This window comes from Hetaerina americana, unplaced genomic scaffold (assembly GCF_022747635.1).
Source record: "Hetaerina americana unplaced genomic scaffold, ioHetAmer1.1.p SCAF_3, whole genome shotgun sequence".
Taxonomy (NCBI): Eukaryota; Metazoa; Arthropoda; class Insecta; order Odonata; family Calopterygidae; genus Hetaerina; species Hetaerina americana.
In genome coordinates this window covers 33,737,943-33,764,580 of record NW_027286874.1, presented here as the reverse complement: position 1 = coordinate 33,764,580, position 26,638 = coordinate 33,737,943, and the positions used below count along the sequence as shown (strand labels likewise).

At 43.5% G+C, this 26,638-nt stretch overlaps 1 protein-coding gene across 1 annotated transcript in view; it reads right to left on the bottom strand.

Annotated features, from left to right (window-relative positions):
- Positions 1-4,678: 4,678 nt before the first annotated feature.
- Positions 4,679-26,638, bottom strand: part of LOC139690998 (titin homolog) — a 125,223-nt gene continuing 103,263 nt past the window's right edge. The window contains exons 4-5 of the mRNA XM_071588698.1: positions 8,883-26,208; positions 4,679-6,447 (exon numbers count right to left, since the gene is read on the bottom strand). Coding sequence (XP_071444799.1) covers positions 5,276-6,447; positions 8,883-26,208 — 18,498 coding nt within the window. The 3' untranslated portion in view covers positions 4,679-5,275. The remainder of the gene's footprint in view (positions 6,448-8,882; positions 26,209-26,638) is intronic.

Genomic DNA, 26,638 nt, shown 5'->3' with positions numbered 1-26,638 from the left:
CTTGGTTAAACTCTCTGATAAGGACTTGAACTTCCCTGACAGCGTAAAATTCTTGGGTGTTCAGTTTGAATCATTCCTAAAATGGTCCTTATATATTGATAACTTAAAATCTAAACTTAATAAAACTCTCTTTCGGCCGAGATATTTATTTTTAAGTAGTAGCTTAAATATCTTAAAATATGTTCATCATTCAATTTCAATCTGGAATATCATATGGCATTATATTCTGTTGCAGCAAGCCAGAAGATTTTTAAAGTTCAGAAACAGGCCACATGATCTATATCAAAATTACATTTCAGACCCTGCTTCAGGCCTCATTTTCATGAAATACAAATTATGCCACAGGCAGCTCTTTATGCATACACTCTAATTTTATTTGTCAAGGATAACATATATATGAACAAAATCTAAATATCCATCATCATGATGCACGTACTAAATTTGACATTAAAATTAGGCAAGAGTATCTACGTTGAGCGGTGAGGGGCTATATCATCAAGGAGCCAAATGTTTTAATATGGTTCCTCCAGATTTGAAAGCATCTCTCTCAAATAATTGCAAGCATAATCTTAAAGCATACTTGCTTAATAAACCTTTGTACTCTGTGGATGAATTTTGTGCATTATGTAAAGAAAAGTCTAAAATGTTGTTTGTAAAATATCCCTCTGTAATGTAAATAACCTCTGTTAATATGATGTATACTAGGAAAATTGGTGAACATTTTTTTCGTTTTATGACAAACCCACACTGAACCGGCCAACGGTGGAATAAGCAACATTATCACTTTAAAAAGTCAAACAGAATTAACTTCGCAATCAAAGCTGGCTTGCAACAAATGTATTAAAATATTTCTCTTTTACTTACTAATTCACCAAGTACTGTTTCCTAATAAAACGTCTACAATACCCAGGAACTAATTTTTATTTAAAGAACCAATTTTGATTAATAGATAAGGATGTTATTTAACTTGTAAATGAACTAGTTAAACCTAGGTATTGAATAACTACTCATCTTTGCGATGATGAGAGCACTTCAGCATTTATTTCATCTGGGGCAAAATAATTTTTATATTTACGGAATTTGAAGTAAAATTTAACTGAATTCGTAGAAACAACCAACTAGTAGGCAAAATTAGGAGGCATGTAGGAAGGAAATTTGTAAATGCCTTAGCACTACCATCGTAAAAATGGCTGGATATCTTTGTTATTAGCAATCTTCTAAAATATTTGCGCATCCCTACCGCTAAGGAAATGTCAACCATAGCAGAAGATCCGTTTCAAGAAATATGAGAGACATTTGAAAATGAAACGTCGGCTAACCTTTTATCAGCTGCGTCGATACAAGGAATTTTTCGAACTTGACTGAATTGCTCCATGGAGAGCTAGCCCACGAATAGTTGTCGGCCGGTGAGGCTTTAGATTTTTTCAGCCATACCAACGTACACATTTTTGTACGAAGTAAATAAGTAAATCACCTAAACCAGGGCATTTATATCACTATATTGAACATAATAAACTAAGTAATACTCTTTGTAATCACTAGCAATTACAACACCGAATTTTAATTACGTAGCAAATGATATACGGCCCTAGAAAGATAACTAAACTTAAGTTAGCCCAAGCGGTAAGTCGTCTTATATGGCGAAATGAAAACGTTTTAGACGATATCTCATTAACTAAAATATTTTTTCTCGATATTATACATAACTTCAAAGCACTATTTATTCTATCATCAGGTATACGTTTATTATACGTATACCCTATGCTAATGCCTAGTTTAGGATTCAGGGCCCAGTATTCGTGACCAGGGTCGTCCTTTCAGCCAAAAGTCAGAAAAAACTAAAAAATTTTCCCCCTGAAAGTTACCATAAACACTTGCCTCTCTTACCTCTATCTACATGCATACGCTGATCCCATGCCCATTGCCAAGTTTAGGATTCAGGACCCACTATTCGTCATCAGAGTCGTCCGTTCACCTAAATATCAGAAAGTATTAGAAAATATTTCCTTATCCAGAACATTTTTTTCTTAAAATTTAGCATATACACTAAACAAAACTTACTCTATCCGCAGGTATACTCTGACAGCGTACAGTGTCACACTCAGTACAGACACTCTAAACTGAAATTGGCTTACGATGACAGTTACTTTTCACGTTAGTTCTACAATGTACTGCATATTATCTGCAATACGACCTGCCTGTATGCTCATCGTCTAGTTTAGAAACATGTCCCACCAACACTGACTACGACACGACGCTGAAATTGGCCCACTGAAAATTTGTATCTTAGTTAATTATCCATGTATCGGACTAAACTCCTTAACTGGAACATTTTTTCTCTTAATTTAGCATAAATATGAAGCACTTATTCTTCTATCTGCAGGCATACGCTTACCCCATGCTCATTGCGTAGTTCAGGATCCTGGGCCCACTGAATGTGACGTCTCTCCACTGAAATTGGCTTACGATGACAGTTGCTTTTCACGTTAGTTTTACTATGTACTGCATATTATCTGCAATACGACCCTCTTTTTCTTCCTGTTCGTCGCATAGCAGACAATTGTTTTTATTAAATCTACCCTTATTCGAAATCTGTTTCAGCATTCAATACATAAAGTTTGTTTTGTTATCGTTTCTGCACCATATCCTGCCCACGGTTTCCTACTTTTCACAGTTTTCGCTACTTCTTCATTGCTGCACGTCTTCTTTTTCTGAAGGCTTGAGCATGGACAATTGTGTACTATGCGACGCACAGGAAGAAAAAGGGAGCTGTATAACAGATAATACGTGGTCTCTGCGATATATGCACGAACTGATGCAATCTGGTGGCCATGACGCGGACTTGTATTCAGGAATTGTAATTGTAAACTATGCACTTACAAAGGGACCTTGGGTTTTGGTCAGATGGGAATCATAAAGGAGATGGTAGCAAATGAGCAATGATCATGAAGTGTGAATAGGAGTGAATTGCAGGAAAAGTAGAGAATAAAAAGCTTAATATTGACTCACATGGCTTGATACTATGCTAGAAAAACTGTTGAGGATCTAGCCCCCGGCCCTGGGGCGTGAATTTCACCTGTCGTTGAGATTATTTTTGGGTAAACTCCACCATCACCTAACAGACCCAAATTCAGGTTGATTATTGTGTTTGTTTTTTGTGTAAAAAAATCACGATTGTATTTTTATTTGTGAAATTCAAATATTACACGAGGCTTTTATCTTCAACATGCTTGAATAATGGAGATGTGTTATTTGTTTAAAGGAAAGAAAACAATTTTGAATCTCTCTACTCGCTTGGCACGATTGAATTACCTTTCGCATTGTGCAGAGAGAATATGGAATGGATGAGGTCTGGAGTTGGCACATAATGTTTGTGTTGTTTTTTCGTGCACTTAAATAACACAAGTACATTGAGATAAAAAGTAGGCATCCAAGGATCAACGAGAATGTATTGAAGCATTCAAATCACTAATCTGAGAATAAGGTTACTGTAATATGTGGCTATCACCTCAACATTCGTCTTAGTGATTAGTCTTGGCTGTTCGATGGCCATGTTTTCCGTGGAATGGAATTCTTTGAACTGGTGCCGTAAAGAGTAGTGATCAGGGGCCTTATACATGCACCCCGTCCATTATCGCTTTCATTCTCCTCTCCCATGTCATCCTCTCATGTACAAAATATCCTTTTGGATCCCTCATTTTGGTATGATTAAAACGACTGACTTCCACGGCCGATGACAGCTCTAGCCAAACCTCTCCTCTCTTTGGTCTCTGCTCAAGTAGCTTTTCACCTCTGGCACCTCTGTGTTGAGTCTGCGACACTTCAAGACTTGCTAGTCCTTCCCACCATTCTTCCGACCCTCAGGGATGATCATGTATAATTTTGAATATACTGTAGTAAAACAGTATTTTTTTGATAAGTATTCAAAGCAAAATTTGGGAGTAGCGTACAGATTAAGTTGAATTATTCATGTAATTTTAAAAAATTAATAGTGTATGAAGCTGCATATTGATTTCTCCCTTCTAATTGATAGTCACGAAAAATCAGATCCTTTTTAAAATTTCATGTCATTATTAAGGTTGAAATTATCTGACATCGATTAATGACAAAGCTCGGATTGGGACTGAGAGTTTCTCCATGAATTTGTGAAGCTGAGTGTTTAGAAAATTGGGTGTGATTTTTGAAGGCAAGTGAAAGAGGCCACAGCTTTCAGATACATCGAGTTCTGACTGATCAACAACTGACCTCGAATCGCTGTGTCAGAAATTCCCATGGACAGTTATCATTCAAGGCAATTTAGGTTTGATTAAAAAGAGTAACTATGAAAAAGCACGTGTATGCATAGCATAAGTAATAGAGTACATATATGTCTGTATGAATGAATTTCATGACACATTAGTTTGCCAATGGAATTTGAGGCTGACAGTTAAACACTAACGCTTTTTACAGAAGTTGATTATTCTGAGTTACATCCCAGCGGCTTCAGAAGACAGCTTGTTTTTCTTATTTCGTCTTCCTGAACCATTTTTATCCAAAGAGCAACCGTAACTAATTTTCTTCCTTTGTTTTCCTTGCAAAAGTAAATATCAGGGGTTGTTTATGCGCTGGCACCTCTCCTCGCAATCGGTTAAACCATGATGAAAAATTTAAATTAGCTGAATAAAGGCCAAAAAAGGAATTAAATTTTTATTTATTTATTACCCCAAATGGTAGATACACTTCAAACAATCACGTACACAAAATAAATATCTCATATGGTGCATGGATGTTCAGCAGCAGTTTGATCTTTCTTTCTTTGAATTAGGAAAAAAACAAATGATACGGTTAATAACCAAGTTGACTACAAACAAATGTTTAAAACTTCTTGAAGGTTAAAGAATCTACGAAGTGTGAAAGATAAGTAAACTTTAATCTATGAAACTTTTGGCTAAGGTGAAGTAATTATTGACTACCTGTATTTTTATCTTCTCTCATTTTATCTTTTTTTATTTTATTATGGCAAGCTATATATGCCTAATATATATATGCCTATATGTATATGCCTAAGTTCAAAGGAAGACTGGCTCTTGATGGGCCGTTACTTAACGATTTTGTAGAAAACTTTATTTCAATTACCTTCAGGTGCTTTTCTGGAGAATATCTGAAAAGCGAATAGCCTAACCTGTATTTTCGCTGCGGGAAACTATTTAGATAACAACTGAAAGAGGAAATTTTTCTTATCCGTGACGCCAGTGTTATTTTCTTAGCAAGAATTCTTTAGTCTTTACGCCCTCCCTCAAAATAGTTCAGCGATTGATCTTCTGGACGTAGGCTTCGGGGAAGAGTTTTGGTTGGTGTCCAGCTGTAACAAAACGTTCCGTGGAATCAAGTCCGAATTCGATGATCTGGGTCTGGAACGCCTCGGGGAGGTCATTGGAAGATGTGGGTACTCCGCCTGGTACTCCTTTTTCACGCAGAGCGTCATGGGGGACGAGAAGGTCACGTTGCCCTCCTCTTCGACGTTGGCGTTCTCGTCATTAGCTGACGCCGCCGTCTCGCCTTCGGCCGCCGTGGGTTCGCAATCATTATCGGCTTCCACCGGTCGGTACATGTCGTACGGCGACGTGGTCGCACTACTCCGGACGTCCTCAACCGATCGCAGAGCCGCCAGCACGGCGGCCTGGTGCGGGATACCCAAAGGGGTCGCCCTGCCACTGGACACACCCGGGCCAGCCACGTCCCGGAACAGGTCCATCACGTTGAATCTCTCGGACACCTTAACTTCCCTCTCGCTTCCCCCGAATTTCTGGCTCCGGAGGACGAAGTCCCTTTCCCGTCGGCGCCGATGGAGGGATGGGTAATCGCGGGGCGCGCTGCTAGAGCTCTCCACGTCAGAGCCGGGGGCGGAGTGGGTCTTCTCGGACGTGCCCCTCCGGCCCTTCCGACGGTGTCTCTTCTCCCTCTCCGACTCGGTGGTGCTCTCCGAGCTATCCTTGGGGCCCCTCACGACTTGCGGGCGGTGCTTTGACATCCCCGCCCTCCTGCCCATGGAATCTCCCCACGCTGCCTCCTCCTCCCCCTTCGTCTTCTTTTTCTTCTTCTTGCCCCTCTCTTGGCCACCCTCCTCCATTCCCGATTGCGGTGGGGACGGGGTACTGTCCTTGCTCACCGCGAGCGTCTCGAAGAATTGCCGGGCGCGACTGAACCGCTTCTTGCTCGCATCCTCCTTGGGGCGGGGGGATGATGCCGCGCTGAGGTCGCCGCTGCCTCTCCTCATCCGGGGCCGTCCTTCTGACACCTCGGCCTGGAAGGACCGCACGGTGGCCACGTCAACGGCCGAATGGCGCCTGATTTGCGAGGCGGGCGTGGAGAGGAAACCGGCGAGAGTGGTTTCGGCCGCGCCTTCGCTCTCGGTGTCGGGAGAGGAGGCGGTGGACGACGGGGGCTGTTTATGCGCTGGCGCTTTACCTGTAGAGTCGAAAGAATAGGGGGAGGTGAAGAAATTGAACACTGCATGGAGAGATTTAGCCCTCTTTCAACGTATACCAGTGAGACATTGATGCATAAAAAATTAGACGATTAAATCGACGCGCGGCACTTTTATATCGGAACATAATAGTATTGATATATATGTACATGCATAGTATTAGTATATACGAAATCAATATACTAATTATCAGCTATACAATAATAGTATAATCAAGCGAAAACGGCCCGTATTTTAAAGGCTCGGTGAGTGGTTTTTTTCACCAGGACAACGTGCCGGCTCATTCGTCTCTCAGCAACTGTGAGCTTTTAACCAAAAACAAGACCACTGTACTTCCCCACCCACCCTACTCACAAAACTTGGCCCCTTGTGACTTTTTCCTGTTCCCCAAACTAAAACCTCCACTCAAAGGAAAAAGATTTGCCACCATCCCAGAGAAAAAGAAAATTTAGAGGGAGGAGCTTAAGAGCATTCCGGAAGAAGCGTTCCAGGACTTTCAAAAAATAGAAAAACCGTTGGAATAAGTGTACATATACGTTGGGGAGGTAACTACTTTGAAGGGTAATATGACCCTATTAAGTTATAATTTTTTAGTGAAGCATATTGTTTGCAATACAAAAGTTTGGTAAGTTTTTGAACAGACGTCGTATTGTGAATTATATGGAGCTGAGGTCGTAATCATGCTTACAAATTGTAAGCAACTGATAAAATGTGCGACTACTTGAGGCAATCAAGAGGGAATCAATGGCATTAATCCGCCATGCGTTCCACAAGCCTTTCATGTCTGAAATTACTCCCGTCATTGAATTTTAGTTCTTATGATAGTAATTATATTAGTTTCATGTTGAAATAAAACGTAAACTGAAAAACGGAAGTAATTATTGACCCATTCCCGTTAACTGTGGTGCATATTTAAGGAAATATTATAAGAGTATGATGTCAATGTACTCAATGAAGAAAGCTCTAAATTAAGCACAAAACAATGAACATTAAGATTTTAACATGAAAGGGAACTTTTTTAAAAAAGAAAAGCTACAGCTACTTTGATTCCGTACTCAAAAACTTGCAATCAGGATGATAATATTTCTTTTACGGAAGAATATATTTCCTTCCAGAGGTTTCCATGGCACTTTATCGGGTGAATGTAAGTAGAGAACTAAGAAAATGCTCCATTCTTTACGCTCTTGTCCCAATCGCAGAAAAACTAAAATTCTCTTTCATATATATTCTGCCGGGAATCATCAATTAATAGGAATATGTTTGGATGAGTATTCTTAAAGAAAGAAAAAATTATCTGGCATTTAGCACAAAGTCGGCATATTCTATTAGCAAAGTTTTTTTAAAACATACATCAATAGCTGCGTCTCCTTCCTATACAACTTTCTTTGAGAAATTAAATATATAATTTAAACTGTGTTTTCCTATAAAACATATGATTGCAGTAAAATTGAAAAATAAATCATCTAAGTAGCATGAAAAGTATACCACCAAAATGAAGTCATGCGTGAAAAAAAATTATCGTTTCTTATTCATCCAGACCATATTATTTTGTTCAAGAAGATGTATCTTATCATTTAACAGATAATTGGAAATAATGATCTCTATTAAAAAATTAGTTTTATAATAATTCATCGGAAACTAGATATCTTTCAACTTTCCTTCTTGCTCCTCATGTGAATATTGAATATAATGCCATTCCCTTGCCGAATTTGGCGAAAAAATCCCACTAATGGAAGGAATACACTGACTATCGGTCTGCGGAAGTTAATGCAGCCTTTATCTACCTAAATGTAAAATAGTAAATATTCAATTTCTAGATAAAAATTTTGGAGGCAATTCTTCACGCAAATAGCTTGCATAATTTTGCATTGATTTACCTTGTGGATGGCATGTTTGAAAAATGAATTTATTTTCGCCATTTAATATTACACTGATTTTCCCTGTATTCTATATAACTGTAATTCATACTTATATAATTTAAAATTCTTGCTATAGTTCGGCTAAATTATTAAAAAGAACCGAATATGTATAGGACTATTACACGTATTAATGAGCATTTCAGGGACAAAGTAATAATACATTTCACTAATTACTACTAAGAGCTTGCTGCGCCTTCTCATAGGAGAATAATGACACTGGTAGATTAATCTGCGTTAAGATGTGTCTAAGATGCGATACAGGCTCCACTGATAAGATACAGGAAAGGAGATCTCAACACGGTTACCATGCCTACTTTATACGCGATTAATTCTCGAATGGAAGGCCAACAATACTAACAATTCAATCTAATAATCATTGATGAAACTGCTATTTCGTTAGACACAAAACTCAGTAATAATAAAGAAAAAAATAAAACAATGCCCAACTTGTTATCCTTCTCTTACAAGTGAATATTCCCTCTACCGTCGACCCTCACCTTTTGGCACCCGTCGAGAGGTGGCATAGCGACTGTCGTCGCCACCTGCTTCTCCTTTGAACGCCGGCGACGTCTCCTCCAAGTCACATATTTCCACTCGTATATCCGTACCCCGATGCTCCCCCTCCACAGTAACACTAACGGGTACGGCCCTGTACAACTCCCTCGCGCCCGATTCCTGCACATGGTGTCTTAAGCCTTCCTCCGGGAGGGGCGGCGCCTCGCTGCCGACCGCCAGGCGGCTCTTGGACGATGGCAACCGACGGCCCCTCTCGCCCTCGTCCCTCCTCCCTTGTTCCCATCTCCGCTCCTCCACGGGGACCTCGGTGGAAGCCCTCTGCGAGCCTTCCGATCTTCTCATCGCCGTCATTGGGACATCCTTCAGGTCTTGCACCTTGGTCGCTTCCTCCTCATCTTTCTCGGATAGGATTGGCATGTCCTCGGCGGTGCTCTTCCCGCTTTCGAACATTCGTCTCCCCGCGGGCGCTAACCCCGGTGCTTGAGTGGGCAATGTCCGGGGCGACGTGGGCTTTCTCTTGACCCCCGAAGTGGAAGTCGGCGGTGATTTGATACTTTCCTCATCGTCGGCTTCGAGTTCCTCCTCGCACTCCAATTCCTCCTCTTCATCATGCATTACCATCGTCTCCTTTGGCTGGAATCGTGGCACAGATGTGACCTCCCTCATTACACAGATGTCTTCGTCGTCGGTCACTCGGATCTCCATTGAGTCCCTCTTGCCCCTGGAGTTCGTGTACTCGATCGCATTATCCTCTGAGGAGCCCCACTTTTCTCTCTTCTTAAGGACGTCGATCTTTTTCGTAGGGTTGACGCCGGAGGAAGGTTTACGTCCGTCGACGGCAGAATGCTCCGACGACTCCGAGGATTCCTTCCTTTCCTCCGGAGAGGTGTCTTCCCTCCATGCCGGCGAGCGATTCTCGGCGGGAGATGTAATTTCCGCCGCCCTGGTTCTCTTTTCCCGCGTAGTGAATTTCTCTCCTCCTTTAGGGTCACTTTCATCTTCCGCAGATCTTTCCTCTAGAGGTGCCTTAGTTTCAATTTGGAGACCTTTGTACGCTGCCTTATTTTTTATCTTCGCTTTGTCCGCAGAAGTGGGTACTTTCCTTTTCTCGCATTCTTTATCGGAATGAACTGGCTGCCGTGAACCCTTTTTCGCTGATTGAATGGTTTTCTTTGAAATGTCTACCTTATTCTCAGGAATCTGTTCTCGATGCCCACAGCTACGACTTGAGCCCAAATCAGCCAAGGGTAAGGAATCCCCTTCTCTCCTTTCCATCTCGTGCGTCGCATATGACGCGGCAGCGGTAAACGATGCCTCCTGCTGATATTGGCTTTCGAGTAAAGGGTTAACTTGTTTCCTTTCTTCAGTTTTCTTTATAACTTCATCCTGTGACTGCTTGGCATTTGTCTTGTCGGCCGACGTCATCCTACCCTTGGAGGTTGGTTTTTCATTTTGTGCATATCTTTTCTTGACCGTGTTAGTTATGGCTGATTGACTTGCAGTTTTTCCTGAATTCATGTTACTCTCTGATGTTGACTCGCTGCCGTCGAGCGATGACCTTTTCTCCCACATATTTCTTACATCGGTTACTTCTTTTCTACGCATGCGTTCCTTCATCGAATCTTGTGACTCCGACTTTTTTATAGGAGTTTCATTTCTATGACATTCTCCTTCTATTGATTGTTTTACCGAGTCCAAATATTTTTTCCTCCTTGAGGCAAGGTTGCCCTTACTTTCATCTTGTGCTATCTTATTGGTCGACACCGAGCCACTATTGGCGGTATCTTGTATAGGAGTCATTTTATTGGCAGCAGCGCTATGCATTCGACTCTGATGTTCAACTTTTCCCTTAACGTTTGCTTCAATCTGAATTTTTTCGGTGTTCTTTTCATCCTCTTCCAGAAGGCATGAACCTGACCTCGAATGATTCATTCCCGTTTTCCCCTGAGATGTCATTAGGGTTGCACATTCTGCTTTGGAGCTACATTCATTAGTAGATTTTTCCTCGGACTTAACACGTTCTTTGCCCGAATCCTTGGTATATTTTCCTTTGGAAATTGGACGCCCTCTTCCATACTTCTGTGGTGGAGGCTCTGGGGCTGGCGGGGAAAACAATTTAGCTAATCGTGAAACAGATCCCGTTGTTTTCACATCTGGGCCTTTCTTGGAAGCCGCTTCATGTTCCATCTTCTCCTCAAATGGCAGTGGTTGTCCTTCCGGCTCTGTCTTTTGTTTTGGTACAGTGTCCTTCATCCCGATCGAAGAAGCTTTTTTGTCCGTTTCATCTTCCGTTGACGAGTTTCTTATATTTTTCTTCGTGGAAACATAGCAATGGGAACCTTTTCTTTCAGATCTCCTGTACTCTGTTGCTGAGGAAATAGAGTCATCTTCAGACATTTTTTGCAATTTTTGATCCCATATTTCTTTCCTTTTCGAAACCGGTTTCTGAGACAAATCCTCTTTATCATCAAACAATATCCATGGCTGATCTGGTCGTATCCTATCATCAGTCACCCCTGGAACCTCTCTTGCAACCACATCATCACTTCCTTTTCCCGTCGTTCCGACTGAATATTCTTCTGAAGTTTTTGATATTTCCCTTTCTTCCCCGAGAACCTTTTTTTCTTCCTCTTTCAACTTCAGTTCTGATTTTGAAGACGATGCGCTATTCTTTCCCCTGGGATACACGGCTTTTGGTCTTTGGGAAAATGATTTCCCACGCGACGAAGGTGACGATTCGCTGGAGGATTTGCCACCATCCCCTCCGCTGTCACTGGTAGTGTAATCATCTCGCGAAGTGCTCGTTTCGAAGCTCATCCTCCCCCTGGCCACTATGCCTGAAACCCTGAGTGGCGGTAGCTTCTTTGGCCCCATCGTCACAACTTCCATGCTCTTCTCCTTAGCCCTCTGAAGCCTCCTATCCCAATATTCTTTCCTCGACGCCACGCTCATCTTGGCCAGGGCGACGCTGTCCATCTCTTCTTCTAGATAATCTTCCAGTCTCACTGACCCACCGTCTGCTGCTTTATCAGTGTCTGTCACCTGAGCGCTGCGGAGTTCTGACTTATGAGCCCCACCCTGTCGAGGAACTCCGTCCTCCACCTTAGTGAAATTTTCATCCTTGGAAGAGGCGGAGGACAGAATTCCGCTCGAAACGTCGGCGAAGGTTGGAAGTGACGAGTAGGGAGAAGAGGAAGATGAGGACGCCGTCGTCTTAAACATTTCTGGAGAAGATGGCGAAGATTGTTCTTCCAACCATTCTATCAGAGCAACACCTCCCACAGCGCGCGGAACTGCCTCCATCACGCCAACCGGCAAATCTTCACACGGGTGGAAATCCTCCACCTGGCTCTGTGGGCCGCAGATAGAATCCTCAGCCTTTCCTTCTTCTTCCTTGACACCTTCTCCCTCCAGTTTATCCTCATCCTCGTCTACTGTGTCACCAAGAGTTTCTAAAAATTGGTACGCTTCGCTAACTACCGTTCTACATTCTTCAAACGATGATGCCATCGGCAGTTGTCCTACGCTCAGTTTCGTCGAGTCATTATTTACCTCACTGTTATCTCCACGACTTAAGGACTTGGTTTCCTTCGATTTACTTCTCATCTCCGTATATTTCGCTCTACTCTCTGTACTTTGTGGTATAGCCGCAAATAACTTATCTGTTTCTGCCTCTGTAGCTAGTTCGATTGTCTTCTCCTTCTGATCTGCCCCATTTTCCGAACTTAAATCAGGTTTTTTGACAAGTTTCAAGTCTTTCACAACTTCCTGACCAACAACTGCTACTTCATATGGAGAAAGAAGAGCATTATCCTTATCGTCGTTTGTGGCTAGTTTCAATTCCTTCAACCCTTTACATAATGTTTTATCTTCTAGTATTTCATATTCATTTGTTACTTTATCTGCAGTTCGCTCTTTTAAAAATGTACCTCCTATATTTGGATTTTTACATGCTTTTTCAATATCTTCTGTGTCTTCTCCTCCATCCGTCACAAAGGAACCGAATATTGGAGAACTACCTGCCTTTATCACATCTCTCACTTTTTCCGTTTCTATCAGTGGCCTTACCTCTCTGCCTATGACTATTTGCTGATTAGTACCGACATCAGAAACCGGGGACACACTCGTCAGCCTGTCATTGTTTTCTATTGGTATTGTTTTGCCCAATTCATCGCAAGAATATTTTTCATCTTTTTCTTCATTTGCTGGAGATATTTCCCTTTCAATTTTTGTGCTTGTTGGGTGTTCAAAAATATCGATCATTTGACGAAGTTTTGTTCCTCTCTTGTTTGATTCTCTTTCTGTCCCCATTTTGGCATCATTTTCTTCGTTTGAAAGATCTTGTTTCTCATGACGATTCTCATTTAACTTAATTGTAGCCTCCACTTCAAGACCTGTGACCAAAACTGTCTCTTTCACAGCAGTGTTTTGGTTTACCGTAAGGCATTCAACTGCTCCGCCTTCATTAGTATTTTCTTTCGTCAAGCTTACTCCTGTCACGTTGATTAATGTATTATCTTTGCGGTCCTCACAAAAAGGAGTACATGAGATATTGTCTTTCTGACCCAGAGAACTTTTGGACAAAGTTTCATGTTCCGTTTGCGGCACGGGTAATATACCACCCCGGAGAAATTCAGCGAACAGATCATCCTCACTTGGATCTGATTCGTGGTCTAAGCACAAAGCCACGCATCTCCTTTCATTACAATCATCTTTTGCCTTATTCTTTAATTCTTCATCGGATAACTCAGGTGAGATACCCCCCGCAGCACCCTCATTTATTGAGTCAGGTTCAAGTATTCGTTCTCCTTTGCTTTCGACTTCTTTATCTTCCATTTTTCTCTCTGGCGAATCTAATACTTCACCTCTGGTGAATGTATCCATGATTTCTTTTGCCGAGACATATTTCACTTCTGGTTCCGTCGCTGCTAAGGGGACATTCAATAATTGATCTACATCAAGATAATATTCCAATCCTGTGGAGTCCTGGCTTTTGATCTTTTGGGTATCCGGGTTGCTATTTAGTTGAAATTCGTTGTCCCATGCACTGAAATTGTAGTCATCAAACAGTGATTCTCTCCTTATAAGGGTCCCGGAACCACCTGATCCACCACCGTTGCCGTTCTCGCTCGGCCACCCGAGAAGCTTCTCCAGGGGAATCGTCCTCGGGGGACTCTCCTTTGTTTTTTCCTCGAGCGATTCTTTTTTCTTCACTCCCCCTGGGGGCGAGGATTTCATTGTCCCTTCGCCCCGACGATTATTTTCCTCTCCCGTTCCTTCTACATGGGGCACGCGTTTCTCATTTTCTGCTACCTTTAGCTTCTCCTCAAAGGCAGTTTCTTTTCCTTCTCCGGACATTTTCCGTTTAGCATCTTTCCTTTCCGTAACCGACCTAGCTATCAGCCTACCGTTACTCCAACATTCGATCTCCCCTCCTTCATCGTCGAACCTAGCACATTCCTGCTCACGAAAGATAATTTTTCCTCTCCCTCTTCTCCCTGTTTTCTTTTTATCACCGAGGTCTGAATTTACTCCTTTGACTTCATTTTCGTCGTCGTCGTCAGTCAACTCTCTCTCAAAGACAGTTGCCTCCCAAAAATTCTCACTTTCCGTTACTTTTCCTTTTTCTACGGCCTGTGTTGCTGTCCCTGGTGTTCGCTTTCTCGCACCAGTGTTATTATTAACACTGTTTTCCCTCTTTTCGGTGTTGGAGGCACAATTTTCATAGCCCTTTCCGATGTTGCTCGCTTCCGTCAGATCTCTTTTTCGTTTCGGCGAATCATTGTCATCCGTTTTTTTGCCTTCGAAATGTTCACCTTGCATTTTGAGGGCTGCAGATTTAGGTTCCAAAGCAATATTCTCTTTCAATAAAAATGGCCGCACGCCATTGTTTTCCAGCTCAGTAGGTTTTAATGCCTCAAAAGTCATCATTTGCGCTTCCCTCTCACTTTGCAATTCCTTTTCCTCCGGATTCCTCTTTTCATTTGCCACAGTTTCCATCCCTAATATGTCTTCTTTTACCGTGGCACAACTGTCCAGAAGTTCCTTGATTTCTTCCAAAACTAAGACGGGCTCCGTTTGTGTATCAATGGTCTTCCTTAATATTTGACATTTTCCGTTCTTATCAAAAGTGGTAGTCGAATGTATATCGGAATTTTTGTATCCCATTTCCTCCGGTTTGCCGTATTCACATCTTTGCCCTTCACCGAATTTTCCTACACTCAGAGCATCTGTAGCTTTCTCTACTTGAGGAAGCGGGGCGGTTTCCGGGAGGTCTGTGACTGGTGGGATTATCTGGGTAATAGCGACCCCCAAGGCTAACGTCACCGCTATTTCTGACGATACAACGAAAGCCGCTCCGCAGTCGGCCATGGGTTCGGTTTCTCCCGATTCGCTCACCACCGACGACGTGCTACTTCTTCTTTTAGCGAAAGATTCCCCAAATCCATCCTCGATTTCGACATCCAACTTTGGAAGCGTGTGCCTGGAATCTCTGTCCTCAAAGTTTTCAGTTGGCGCATCTTTCAAATTGTCATCGAAAGGGTATGAATATGCCTTAAATCCTCCAATTGCCTCGTTGTCGTCGCTAGATCGTTTATGGTTGTCTGGTATATCATTTCGACGAGTCGGTTTTGAGAGGGCTGAGCCTTTAAGATTAACATCGTTTTTCGTATTCTTCATATCTTGGCTTTCTCCAGAGACATCAGTTTCTCTCTCGTATCCATATGGCTCAGTTTTCTCTTCCTTGTCAGGCAATATTTCTTCGCTATCTTCTTCGGATATTGCGGACATAGCTGGTGAAAGAATAGGTAATCTTGGACACCACCTTCCAGTCGGAAGAACTGGGGTCTTCTCTTTTATTTCCTCAGTATCCACAGCAATGGCAAATGCCATGTCTCCAGACGTTGAGTCCTCATTCGTATGAGGAATTATCCCCCACAATTCGGTTTCCTCTTTTTCCAGAACTTCATTGCTAAAATTCCTATATTCTCCGCTTCCTCGTCTACCGTCCATTTGAACATTGGTAATGTCATCGTCGTCGAGAAATATAACATCTTCCTCCCATTCTCCATCCATATTCAACCCCTCCATTATGTCTTCGTCACAAGTAAGAGCTTTTTTCGCGTTTTTATCAGCATTAGATATGTCATCCGTATCTTCGTCGCTACCTACTTCATTTACTTGAGCCGCATACGTAGTTGTTCCGGGCGATTCATAGATGATGAAGGCATCGCCCTTTTTTACACTTGGGTGAGATTCCATGCCAAAAGAATGATAGGAGGTCTCCCATTGAGACCTTAACTCCTTATGTCTCTCAATCTCATCACTCCGATCGTCAAAGTCGTGTTCCTCAAGAACGATTTCTTCCCCTTCTTCCTCCAAAATAACATTATCCTTGCCTTTCGTGTATTCGCCGCCACCGGAGAAATGAAATTGCTCACTAGTAGTCGAAGATCCTTTCTGGTTCCCCACTGTGCATGTCCTGGAAAAGGTCGTCATGTTCTTCAGCAAACCGGTCCCAGGACATGGTTGTTGTGATTGAGCGGTACTGATGAATGCATCCATATCTATATGTTCCATCCACGTTCCTTTTCCTCCAAAGGCTTCTTCGGAGGGCCATAAATTAAACTGAGCTGAGGAGGTAGTCATTTTAAATGAAATTTCTCCTCCTAGGAGATCTTCCAAATTACGAAAAGCACGTCTGCTATCGGTGTCCGTAAATGTAAATCCCCCTTTATTCCGCTCTTCTCTTTCTGGTCTTAATATTTCTTCGATGTCGTCGTCATCCTCGTCTTGTGTGGTATTGTTCTCCACCTCTCCTGTCTTACGTTCCATGCATGATTCCGAGTCATCAGAGCCTGCTCCTTCTTCAACTGAAACATTGCTTGATCCACTCTCGTTTCCGGTGGAACCCTCCCCCGATTTCTTGCCGTCTTTCTTGTCAGAAATGTCTACTTCTCTTTCTTTTTCTCTCTCCTCCCTGTTTCTCACAATTTCAACTCCATGTCTAGCCCTGAGGTTACCCTCTTTGTGTTCCTTCGTAGCAACCTCAAAAATACCAATTGTCTCTTCGTCTCCTTCCCAATCGCCCAACAAATCGAATTTCCTGACGCCGACTCCCGTTTCTGGTCTCAAATAATCTGACCTTCTCCCTTCTTCCCACTCGTCTAAGGTTATTCGCACTCCGCATAGCTCTTCGCCTTCTCGTTTTGGACTCGTTCCATCTGTAGAGACTATTTCTTCGCATTTGGGAATATCTACTAAGGAGTTTAGGAGGTCGTTCACTATACCTATTCCCATTCCCACAGCACTCGTGGCAGGAGATTGAACGTTATCCGCATTGCCCAAAAAGGAGCCCAGAAACACTCCTTTGTTGCTGCTCGCATACTTATTACTAGAGTATTGTTCGTCCCACTCGTCCAGAATTCTCTCCTCAGTATTCTCATTTTCCGCGAAATGACTTCCCGTATCCACAAATTCCCATTCTCCCGAACTTTCCGCCCGCGAAAGCTTTCCTCGGTTCGCAAACCCGTAACTGAATGAACCTTCTACTTTTGAAGGAGAGTTTTCATTTTCCAACTCAAGAAGAACATCGACTCCTAAGGACGGCATTGACTTTGAATCCTCCATTTCATCATCCTCTTGACACTTATCTGTTTCTCCGACTGTGGAATCGTCCTCAAGTTTTGTATCCTCCGACTCTGCCTTAATGCTATCCTTTACGACCCCTTTCTCCTCATATGAGGGAACTCTAATTTTAGTGGCATTTTTCTTTTCCTTCTTTACATCCACCTCATCCTCTTCTACTTGCTCATCTCCCTCCTCTTCCTCTAACTTTCTATCAAGCTCTCCTTCCATCTCAATATTCATTTTACTTTGCCCCTTCCTTGTTACACCCACTTTGTGGGTTCCCACATATTTAGGAGACGTTTCAAAAATGCCGTCACACTTCCTCGTTTTCACCTCCGCTCGCTTTACATTTTCGTCCTGAACCTTTTGATCTATCCCTTTCTCCAAGCCTGAATGGAACTCTGCGATCGGCATCTGTGGAAGACAATCAAGATTTTTAACGTCGGCAGCTTTGATTTCCAACTCTTCCGGTGGTGTCGCTTCCACTCCTTTATCACCAGAGAATAATTTCCCTCCATCCTTGCCCTGCCTCCAACCTTCCCCAATTTCGCCTTCCTTTGCTTTGTCCTCCATCCCTTTCACGCCTTCCCTCGCCTCGACCCCTTCCTCCTCAGCTGGGCCCCTGCCCCTCTTCCCCTCCTCCATCGCTCCTACCCAATCTACCCGCAACTCCTCGATCTTAACCCCCCCCAAGCTGCCCCTCTTACTACCGTTCAGCCACCATGGCTCTTCCGGCATCCCCACCCTCCGGCCCCCGTCTAAAGGTTGTTCCGCCCCCAGGACCTCAGTCACACCCTTCTCCTCTCCTTGTGTCGTGCCTCCACTTCCCCCGACGTCTGCGGTTGTTTCGCACCGCCCCCCTCCTGACTCTTCCGCTTTGCCCTCTCCTTTCGCGGTCTGTCGTCCTGAAGTGGGGGGTCGCCACTCGCCTCCCACCGCCGCCTCTTCTACCGCCTCTTGAGATGCGGCTGATTCCATCGGAGATCCGGCGATGGGAACCATCTCCATGGCTCCCCCCTGAGTCCGATCCTCCCCGTCTCTATCCCATGGTCTCCCATCCAGCCTGATCGCCTTCCCGGATCGTTCGTCCCTCTCTTTCCTTGTTCGCCTCCTCCTCCTCTTGCCACTAACCTCTTCGATCACCTCCGATATGCTTCTGTCCTCCATGGCGTCTATGCCCATGAAAATTTCTTCCCACTGCCGTCCTGCAGGGTCCTCATTGGGGATGGGAAGCCCTTCCTCTATGCTTCCGCTACGACTCCCCCTCCACTTGCTCCGCCTTGACGTCCCGTCCCGCCCCTCGGGGTTCTCCCCCCGACGTGAGGCGTCGCGGGATATGATCCCGCCGGCGACTACCACTCCCACCCCCATCCTCAGCGACGATCCTAATTCCGTGCACTTCCGGTGGAAGCCGAACATCCCATCATCATCGTCGTCGTCAGCGTTTGACAAAAGCCCGGTGATCCACGGAGATCTTCCCTCTTCCTCCTCCACCTCCTCTTCCTCCTCTCCCTCTTTCTTTCTCTCTCCGTCTTCCTTTCCGCCAATTATGGTGGCTTCCTTATCGTGGGTTTCCGGCCCTCCGGAATCTCCGGTCTCCCGGAAAGGCTCTCCTACCCGGGAGATTTCCGGCTCCTCCCACGACTCGTCGCCCACCGCCATACCTGTGGTGACCCCCGGCCTTCCCTCGCTACCCACAATGCTCTTCATTGTTCCTTCCACCGCCTCTCTACCTCTTTTCCCACTTTCCTCCTCGAACCACTCGAGGGATTCGGAGGGGAACGAGTCCGTGTAAATAATCCGACCGATTATCTCGCTGTAGGTGGGAGAAGTCGCTCTTTCCCCTAAGGGAATTGCCGCCTCTGCCCCTTGCCTTACCCCCCCGGGATACTCTTTTGAGCATCTCTCTGTGTCTGGCGTCTCACCTTCGATTTTTTCTTCTCTTGGCTTTGATTTATATTCTTTTCTCTCGGCTTTGCAGCGTCCCACACTTTCTGTTTCTTCCGCTCCCTTCTTTTTAATATCTGATTCTGCTAAATTAAGGGCTGTCACCTCAGGGCCTGACGCATTGCTCGTCACCCAAGTGTGGTATTTCTTGTCTACATCTATTTCTTGAAAAATGTCCGTGGTTACTTTTTCCATGTCCTTTTTCTCCTCTCTCATAATGTTTGATGTAAATCCCTCGACATACGCTCCATCCTTCTCTTCTATTTTGGCCAAAAAATCCTCTCCATCTTCATCTTTCGCTTCTTGCTCTTCTCCTTCGACATGAGTAATATCCGCCCTCTCTTGTTCATTTCCAATTATTTCTTCGTTTGGGATCCCACACAATCCGAAGAATTTTTCCTCTTTCACTTCTTCATTATTCATTTTACTCGTGATTGGGCTTTGCATATTTTCTTCACTTTCCACTCTATTCTCTTCAGTGAGCTCAATGTTTGGTGATTTGCCACCTTCTCTGTCAGATTGACTTTCTTCATCATTTAGTACAATTTCCCAAGAATTGAAGTCAACTTTCATTTCTTTATTTTTTTCTTCGACCACGTAACTATAATCAAAGCTTTTATTATTATTTTTCAGGGGAGAGTCTTCATTCGTTGCAATTCTTTTAGCATTTTCTGAAAGTGTTTCTCCTGTGATGGCAGTGTTTACTCCTGAAGTCCCCTCTCTCGTTTCCTCGCTTTGTGATGCCTCGGTATTTTCTTCTTTACTTTGAGCGTTACATTGTTCCGTATTTTCTTTTTTTATCTCTTTTGCTCCTCCAAATAAGATTTCTTCGGTTTTTACGCTCAATACATCAAGTTCTTTCTCCGCGGAATCTTTGATTAAATCGCTTTCCTGCGATTTTCCCTTAATAAAATCTCCTGGACAAATATCGCCTTGAATGCTCTCGACTCTGGTAGCACTAGGCTTCGTGTTTTCATTTTTTACAGGAGGCGATTCTGCAGGTGTTATTAATTCAATGGTTTCTGTATTTCCAATAATGTCGTCTTTGTTTGGAGCAAATCTAGATATGTGATGCTCATATATATCCTCCGGTAGCGTTTTCGTAGTCTTAAATTCCTTTATTTCTTCATTTTTGAGTTCATATTGTGTATCCTGTATGAACATAATTTCATCACTTTTATTATCTTTCACCTTTCTTTTGGTCATTTCAGTAGGTTGCCCCTGATCCAATTTTTTACTTTTATTTTCTCCTATTACAATATCTTGAATAAAATCATTTCCAATTTCGTCCTTTGCTTCTCTCCAGGAGTCCAGTTTGCATTGTTCTGTTTTTCCCTTTTCTTCAAATTCTCTCTTCCCTGCCCGCATATTTTCCAATTTCAAGGGTTCAATGACTTTAATTTCTTTTTCTATCATTGGCGTACACCCTTCTATTGTTGCTGTATCTTTGATCATTATTTCCATTTGATCCAGCATTTTAGTATTCTCAACACTACTATCCTTAGATATCTCACTGCATTCTTCAATAACCATTGTTTCGTTTTCTTTAACATCGTTCTCGCCTCCACTTTTTAGAATAGCAGCAGCTTCTTTAATCTCATCCTCTCCCTCTAAATCCTTTATCATTTCGATTGTTGCTGCTACTTTCGCTGGATCATCATTATCTATCACTTTTCTGTTCTCCTTGGAAGCAACATTCAGTGAACAGCCTTGATCCACAGAGTCTACTTTCATTTCCATCATTGCAACGTTTCCGTTTGGCGATGTCGTTTCCACCTCTTTATTCAATCTTTCTGCCTCACTGCCGTTGACTTCTATGCGAGTTAAATTTTCAATTACAATAATTTTTCTCTTTGTGTCTATTATGGAAGAACTTTCTGTTTTATAACATGCATCTGATTTTTTTATCTCCTCTAAAATAGGAGACATCCCCTGTGTTGGAGGCAATTCAATTATTTTTTCATTATTCTGACGTTCTTTTTCCCTACGTATTGTATTTTCTTCCGACATTTTTATAATCATGTCTTCAATATCCAACTGCTCCTTCCAATCAAAAAACGTTTCTACTGTCATTCCCACTTCCTTTTCCGTAACTTCTTCTTTATTCTCATTCTTTTTCGATATTTCTTCTTTAGAAAGAGTTTCCTCTTTCCTTTTTCCAATTTCATCTTCTTGCTTTTCATTAATCGGTATTGCCATGCCGATATCCGTATTATCTTCTTTATTTAGTTTATCTTTGAACATTGATTTAATTGGTTTTTCTTCGGTCCATATGTTCTGATCTTTCTGACTGAGGACGCCTGCATTCTCACTTTTTCCCGTATTTTGAACGCCTTCTCCAATTGTAGACCTGCCGCAGGTCTCGCACCTTAATATTTTCTTGCACCTATCTTCCCCAACATTACCTTCTGAATTAACAAGAGCTATGGAATCAGTTATTTTCTTCTCATCGCCCACTATGACCTCGCCTTTCACCTTTACATGCCCTTCGAATTTCACTATCACACCTTGTTCTCTAACTTGTGCTGTCACCCCTTCTCCATTTAAGGATTTAATAATGTCATTATTTCCCCTTTCTTTATCTAAAACTTTAGTTTCCTCTTTATTACTCTCTTCGACTATATAAGTTATTTTTTGATCTACAGTAATACCTTTACTACCTGGTTTTCCAACATTTCCCTGGTTCCCTTTTCCTTCAGCCTCTCCTATAGCTCCACATTCCTTGGCAATGACTTCGAATTCTTTGCTACTAGAACATTCATCAAATTTTTCTTGTCCTATTTTAATATCTCCCACATCTCTCTCAATATTACCCACCGCAGCTGCAATTTCTTCAACTTTTCCACCCTCAATCACACGTTTCTCGTCTAGTATATCCTTAACTATTGCCTTACACGATTTTTCTTCTCGTACAATTGGGTTCTTTTGCGGTTCATATGGTTTTTCCGCCCTACATTCTACGTTGCTGATATTTTTTATCTGATTCGATTCGAAGTTCTGCTCCTCATTTCCGATAACCGTTGGAAAATTCTGGGTATTAACATTTTCGCTTATCACAACTACCTCGCGGTTTATGTTGACAAATACTTCCTCCTTCGTTCCCTCCGTTTCATTATGGTTTTTAATATCAGCGAAATTAACTAATTTGCTTATCTCGGTATTCTTTCCTGTTGTTTCAATTATGTCTTTCTCCGATCCCTTATCTTCGTCCCCATTATTATAATTTTCAGCATTTTGAAGCTGTAGTCCCTTATCCCCCCTTTTAACCGAATTAAGCTCTTCCTTTTTACCAACCACTTCCAATCTCTCTTGCTGGTTGTGTTTAAAAATGTTGAGGGTTTCTTTTTCGTCCTTATCAATTATTTCGCATTCAACCTCGGTCTCCTTAGACAGGCTCCATTTGCCTGTGCTATCCTTGCACTCACCATAGCTTTCCAACGCATCTCCGCTCGTTTTGGTCTCTTCCCCAGCTATAAAACTCGTGTCCTCCCCACTTTCCCAATTATCAACTTCAATATTACTCTTCTTAATTGTGATAGATGTTTCTTCACCTACTCCTGCCACTTCCTCTTTGTCCATTTCCCCTGAAAAACATTCCTTTTCTTCGTTTTTTTCTACCAACATAGGCTCGACATTTTCACGTCTTTCAACTAGCGCTATTTCATCCTCCTTTGGCCCCAATCTCTCTCCTTTCTCATCTTCTTCGAATTTCTCTTCCTCGTGTATTTTCCGTGTTTCATTTTTCTTTACTATCTCTTTCTCTCGCGGATTTGTGTCGTTTTCATTCACTTTCTTCTTTTCCTCATGAATCCTAAAAATTGCCTCCTTTTCCAATTCGCCATCTTCTATTTCATCCTCTATTTCCTCAGCTTCCTTCCTATCCTCACGTCCTCTCCCTTTCGTAATGGCCTCTCTATGCTCACCCTCCGACGTATTTTCTGAAATCTTACACGGATATCCTGATCCCGAAGACGTACTGCTTCCCACGACGTCCGAGCTCTTCGATAGCGTCCCTTCCGGTGGCTCCGGAGATTGTTCCGCGCTGGGGCCCTTGTCAGGGGCTGAGGGGATGAGGTGCGGAATTTGGCCTGGCCGCGGAGGCGGCAGACTCTCATTAATCTCCATGGCTCCAGGTGCCTCCGCCTGCGCTGATGCAGGCGTCCCAGACTTTCGTCTCGTCTCTTGTCCAGCCTCTTCATCCTTCTTCCTCATCTCCCCGGCACACTCGGCAGGCTTTCCTCCTTTACCTCCCAAGCCTCCCAGTGCATCCCTTTCGATCTCTTTGACAGGAGGGGGTTCTCCTTTTGATGACGCGACCAGGAATGCTTTTTCATTCTCCGCAGCGTCCACTTTTCCCCCGGGAATTGTTCTTGTTCCGATGTTTGACAGAGTTTCTTCCCGCGACTCTTCCTCCCTCTTTGAATCGTCTCCACCTTCAGCAAACGCGACCGCCGCTGCGCATATAATGTTTTTTCTTTCCATTCCAATCGGCCTCTTATCTTCTTTGTCGGAATATTGACGCCTCGGATTAGCTTTCAAGACCGCATGACTCCTCGATACGCCCGCTTTTATTATCTTATCTCGATCTTTCTCCCCCCATCCTCCAAATGCCCATACCATATTTTTGTCACTGTAATTAATTTGCCTTTTGTTGTTAGATGCGATAGATTTATTAATTTCCTTACCGCTGACAGTTGTTCGGCCTCCATCCTTTTCCCGATCTGAGGTTGATGTTCTCTGCTTCAGCGTCCCCGATGAATGTCGCCTATTTTCCATCCCTTGAGAAAGACTGGGGTGTCTTCTTTTAGGCAGCGAATGGTGTGGCATTCTTGGCTCGGGTCTTACGCTTTCCAAGAGATATCTCTCTTCAAAACTGCCCCAATCCACGAGTTCTCCTCCCTGCGGCTGCAGCTCTTCGTTGTCCATCAGGTCATCTCCCCCCACGTAAGCACCAGAGAGAGCTTCTGGTGTCATATCCCTGACTAGCACACCCTGGTAACTGTCCCTTTTCTGGATTACCCTCGTTCCCACTGTGCCGCTGCCTTCTCTGTTCTTTTGAGTCCACGAGTGGAACTGTCGTCGACCACCCTTCCATGAGGACATCTCGTTGAGACCCTCCATGTCCCTCGGTGTCCGATGAAGTTTCTGGGCGAAGGCGTAGGAGGTCGGCTGGGCAGCTCTTGCGGGTTGTTCAAGCGGGGATGCCTTAGCTGACGTTTGCTCGTTAGTAATCGAATATGAGGACGTTGCCGCGGCCTCTTCCGGTTCATTTTCCTCCAGTATAGTTGGGTGAACCCTCTTTCCCTCTAAAATATCTCCCGCAGTGTTCAACATCTCCAAGCTTTCCTGTCGGGGGCTGTGCTTCAGAAGTATGTCACATAGCCAGAGGATTCTACGGCAGTGCTCTCGAAAGTGTATCGAATCCAAGGTTTCATTTTCACTGTTACTGACGAAGTCGGAAACCTGATTCGTTTTCTTTTCTCCGGTGCCTCTACATTTTCCAGCAGGCTCTTTACCGTTGTCCTCGAGGGCGTTGGTACCCATTTTAAGACCCGAAACTGAAGCACTATTCGAGGTTGACGATTTTCCATTTCCCATTGAAGATCTTTCATCAGAGAAAGTTTCATGCATGACTTCATCGGCATCAAGGTGTTCCATTCGACCCCAGGTAGGGTGGAGGTTTGAGGAACGCTTAATCTTCCTTTTTTCACGAATGTCATACTCTTCAGTAAGCAAGTCTCTGTCTTCAAGTTTCATTTTCTCCAGGCCTCTTCTTCGTTTCTTTGGAAGTCTCTCCAGTTTGCCGTCTTCCGTAAGCAACATCTTTTCCGTCACAAAGTCTACCACCCTGGCGACAACCCGTCGCTTTGGTTTCATGTCTTCGGGAGATTCTCCTTCCGATCTAGTTCCGGGATCGCTCCCTCCGCTACCTATCCTTCGGTGACTTATGTTCAACCCAGACTCGTATGATGTGGTTTTCACGATCCCTGTTTGCGTTGGAACCACGAGACCATCCACCGGCTCGCTCCCAAACCTCCTCCGCTTCCCATCGTCGTCCGGTACCTCCGAGCTCTCTTCGACGGTGATGGAGAAGGGTGACCCTGGCACGTGAGATCCCCCTCTCTGTAGCAAGATCAGCTCGTGCCGACCGGAGGACTGGGGTACGAAGGACACTGTGACCATCTCCTCCGCCGTGTCGTAAGAGATCGGGATGCGTCCATACCAGTGCTGTTTAAGGATGGCCAGCGATGGACCCATGGAGGAGGAACTCGAACCAGGAGATGTGGACAACAAAGCCGCCCCGAAGTCTCCTTCGGGGCCCCTTATCTGCATGAGGATTGCCCCGGCCTCCTCTTCGAAGCTTGTATGCCTCTCCAAGGTGTTGCTCCTCTGCATGAGGCGGTGAACGTGTCGGTGTGGGTGGTGGGGGTTCAGGTAGAGATAAAAGGTGGACCTTCGTCCTTGAACCCCGAGGATGAGTCCCATGCCGCGTGCCACGCATTCGAGAAGGCTCTCCCCCGGCTGTAGGGAACTGTGTGCAACGGTATCCAGGGAGAAGGCGTCCTCTTCCCCGGTGCTTCCAGCATTTCCCTGGATTGCAGCAAGACGCCGATGGCGCTCTGCATCGACCCTCGCTGAGGCGGTTTTGAGCGCCGAGAGGTAGCGCAACATTCGACGCTCCATGTAAATTGTGAGGCACGTTTGTGAAAATTCATCGTCGCTGAAAGCCTATTTGGGAAAAGAAGCAAGTATTTGGTTAAATTAGGTAAATGGAGTGAAAAAATACGAATGCTGCCATGAGTCAATACTTAGATGAGGATTTAATTAAATATCTTTAGCTTAGATTTCAATTAAATGTATGGATATAATTTTACAGTGCTCATTATTTTTAAATATATATAATTTTTGGAAAATTTATTATTCTAAACGTTTCAACTTAATTCAAACCATTTATTTAGCACGTTAATTAATGGATAATTTATGAAGCAATAATTAAAGGCAGTATCTCGTAGATAAGATGCAAAAATTCTTATCCAGCAAATAATTCTAAATTTCTTAAAAACCTCACAGATATTCAATCGTGGAATGAGCCAGAGAGAAATATATTTCTGGTTATTAGAAAAGTAGTACACACTAAGCGCAAATATAATTTTAAACT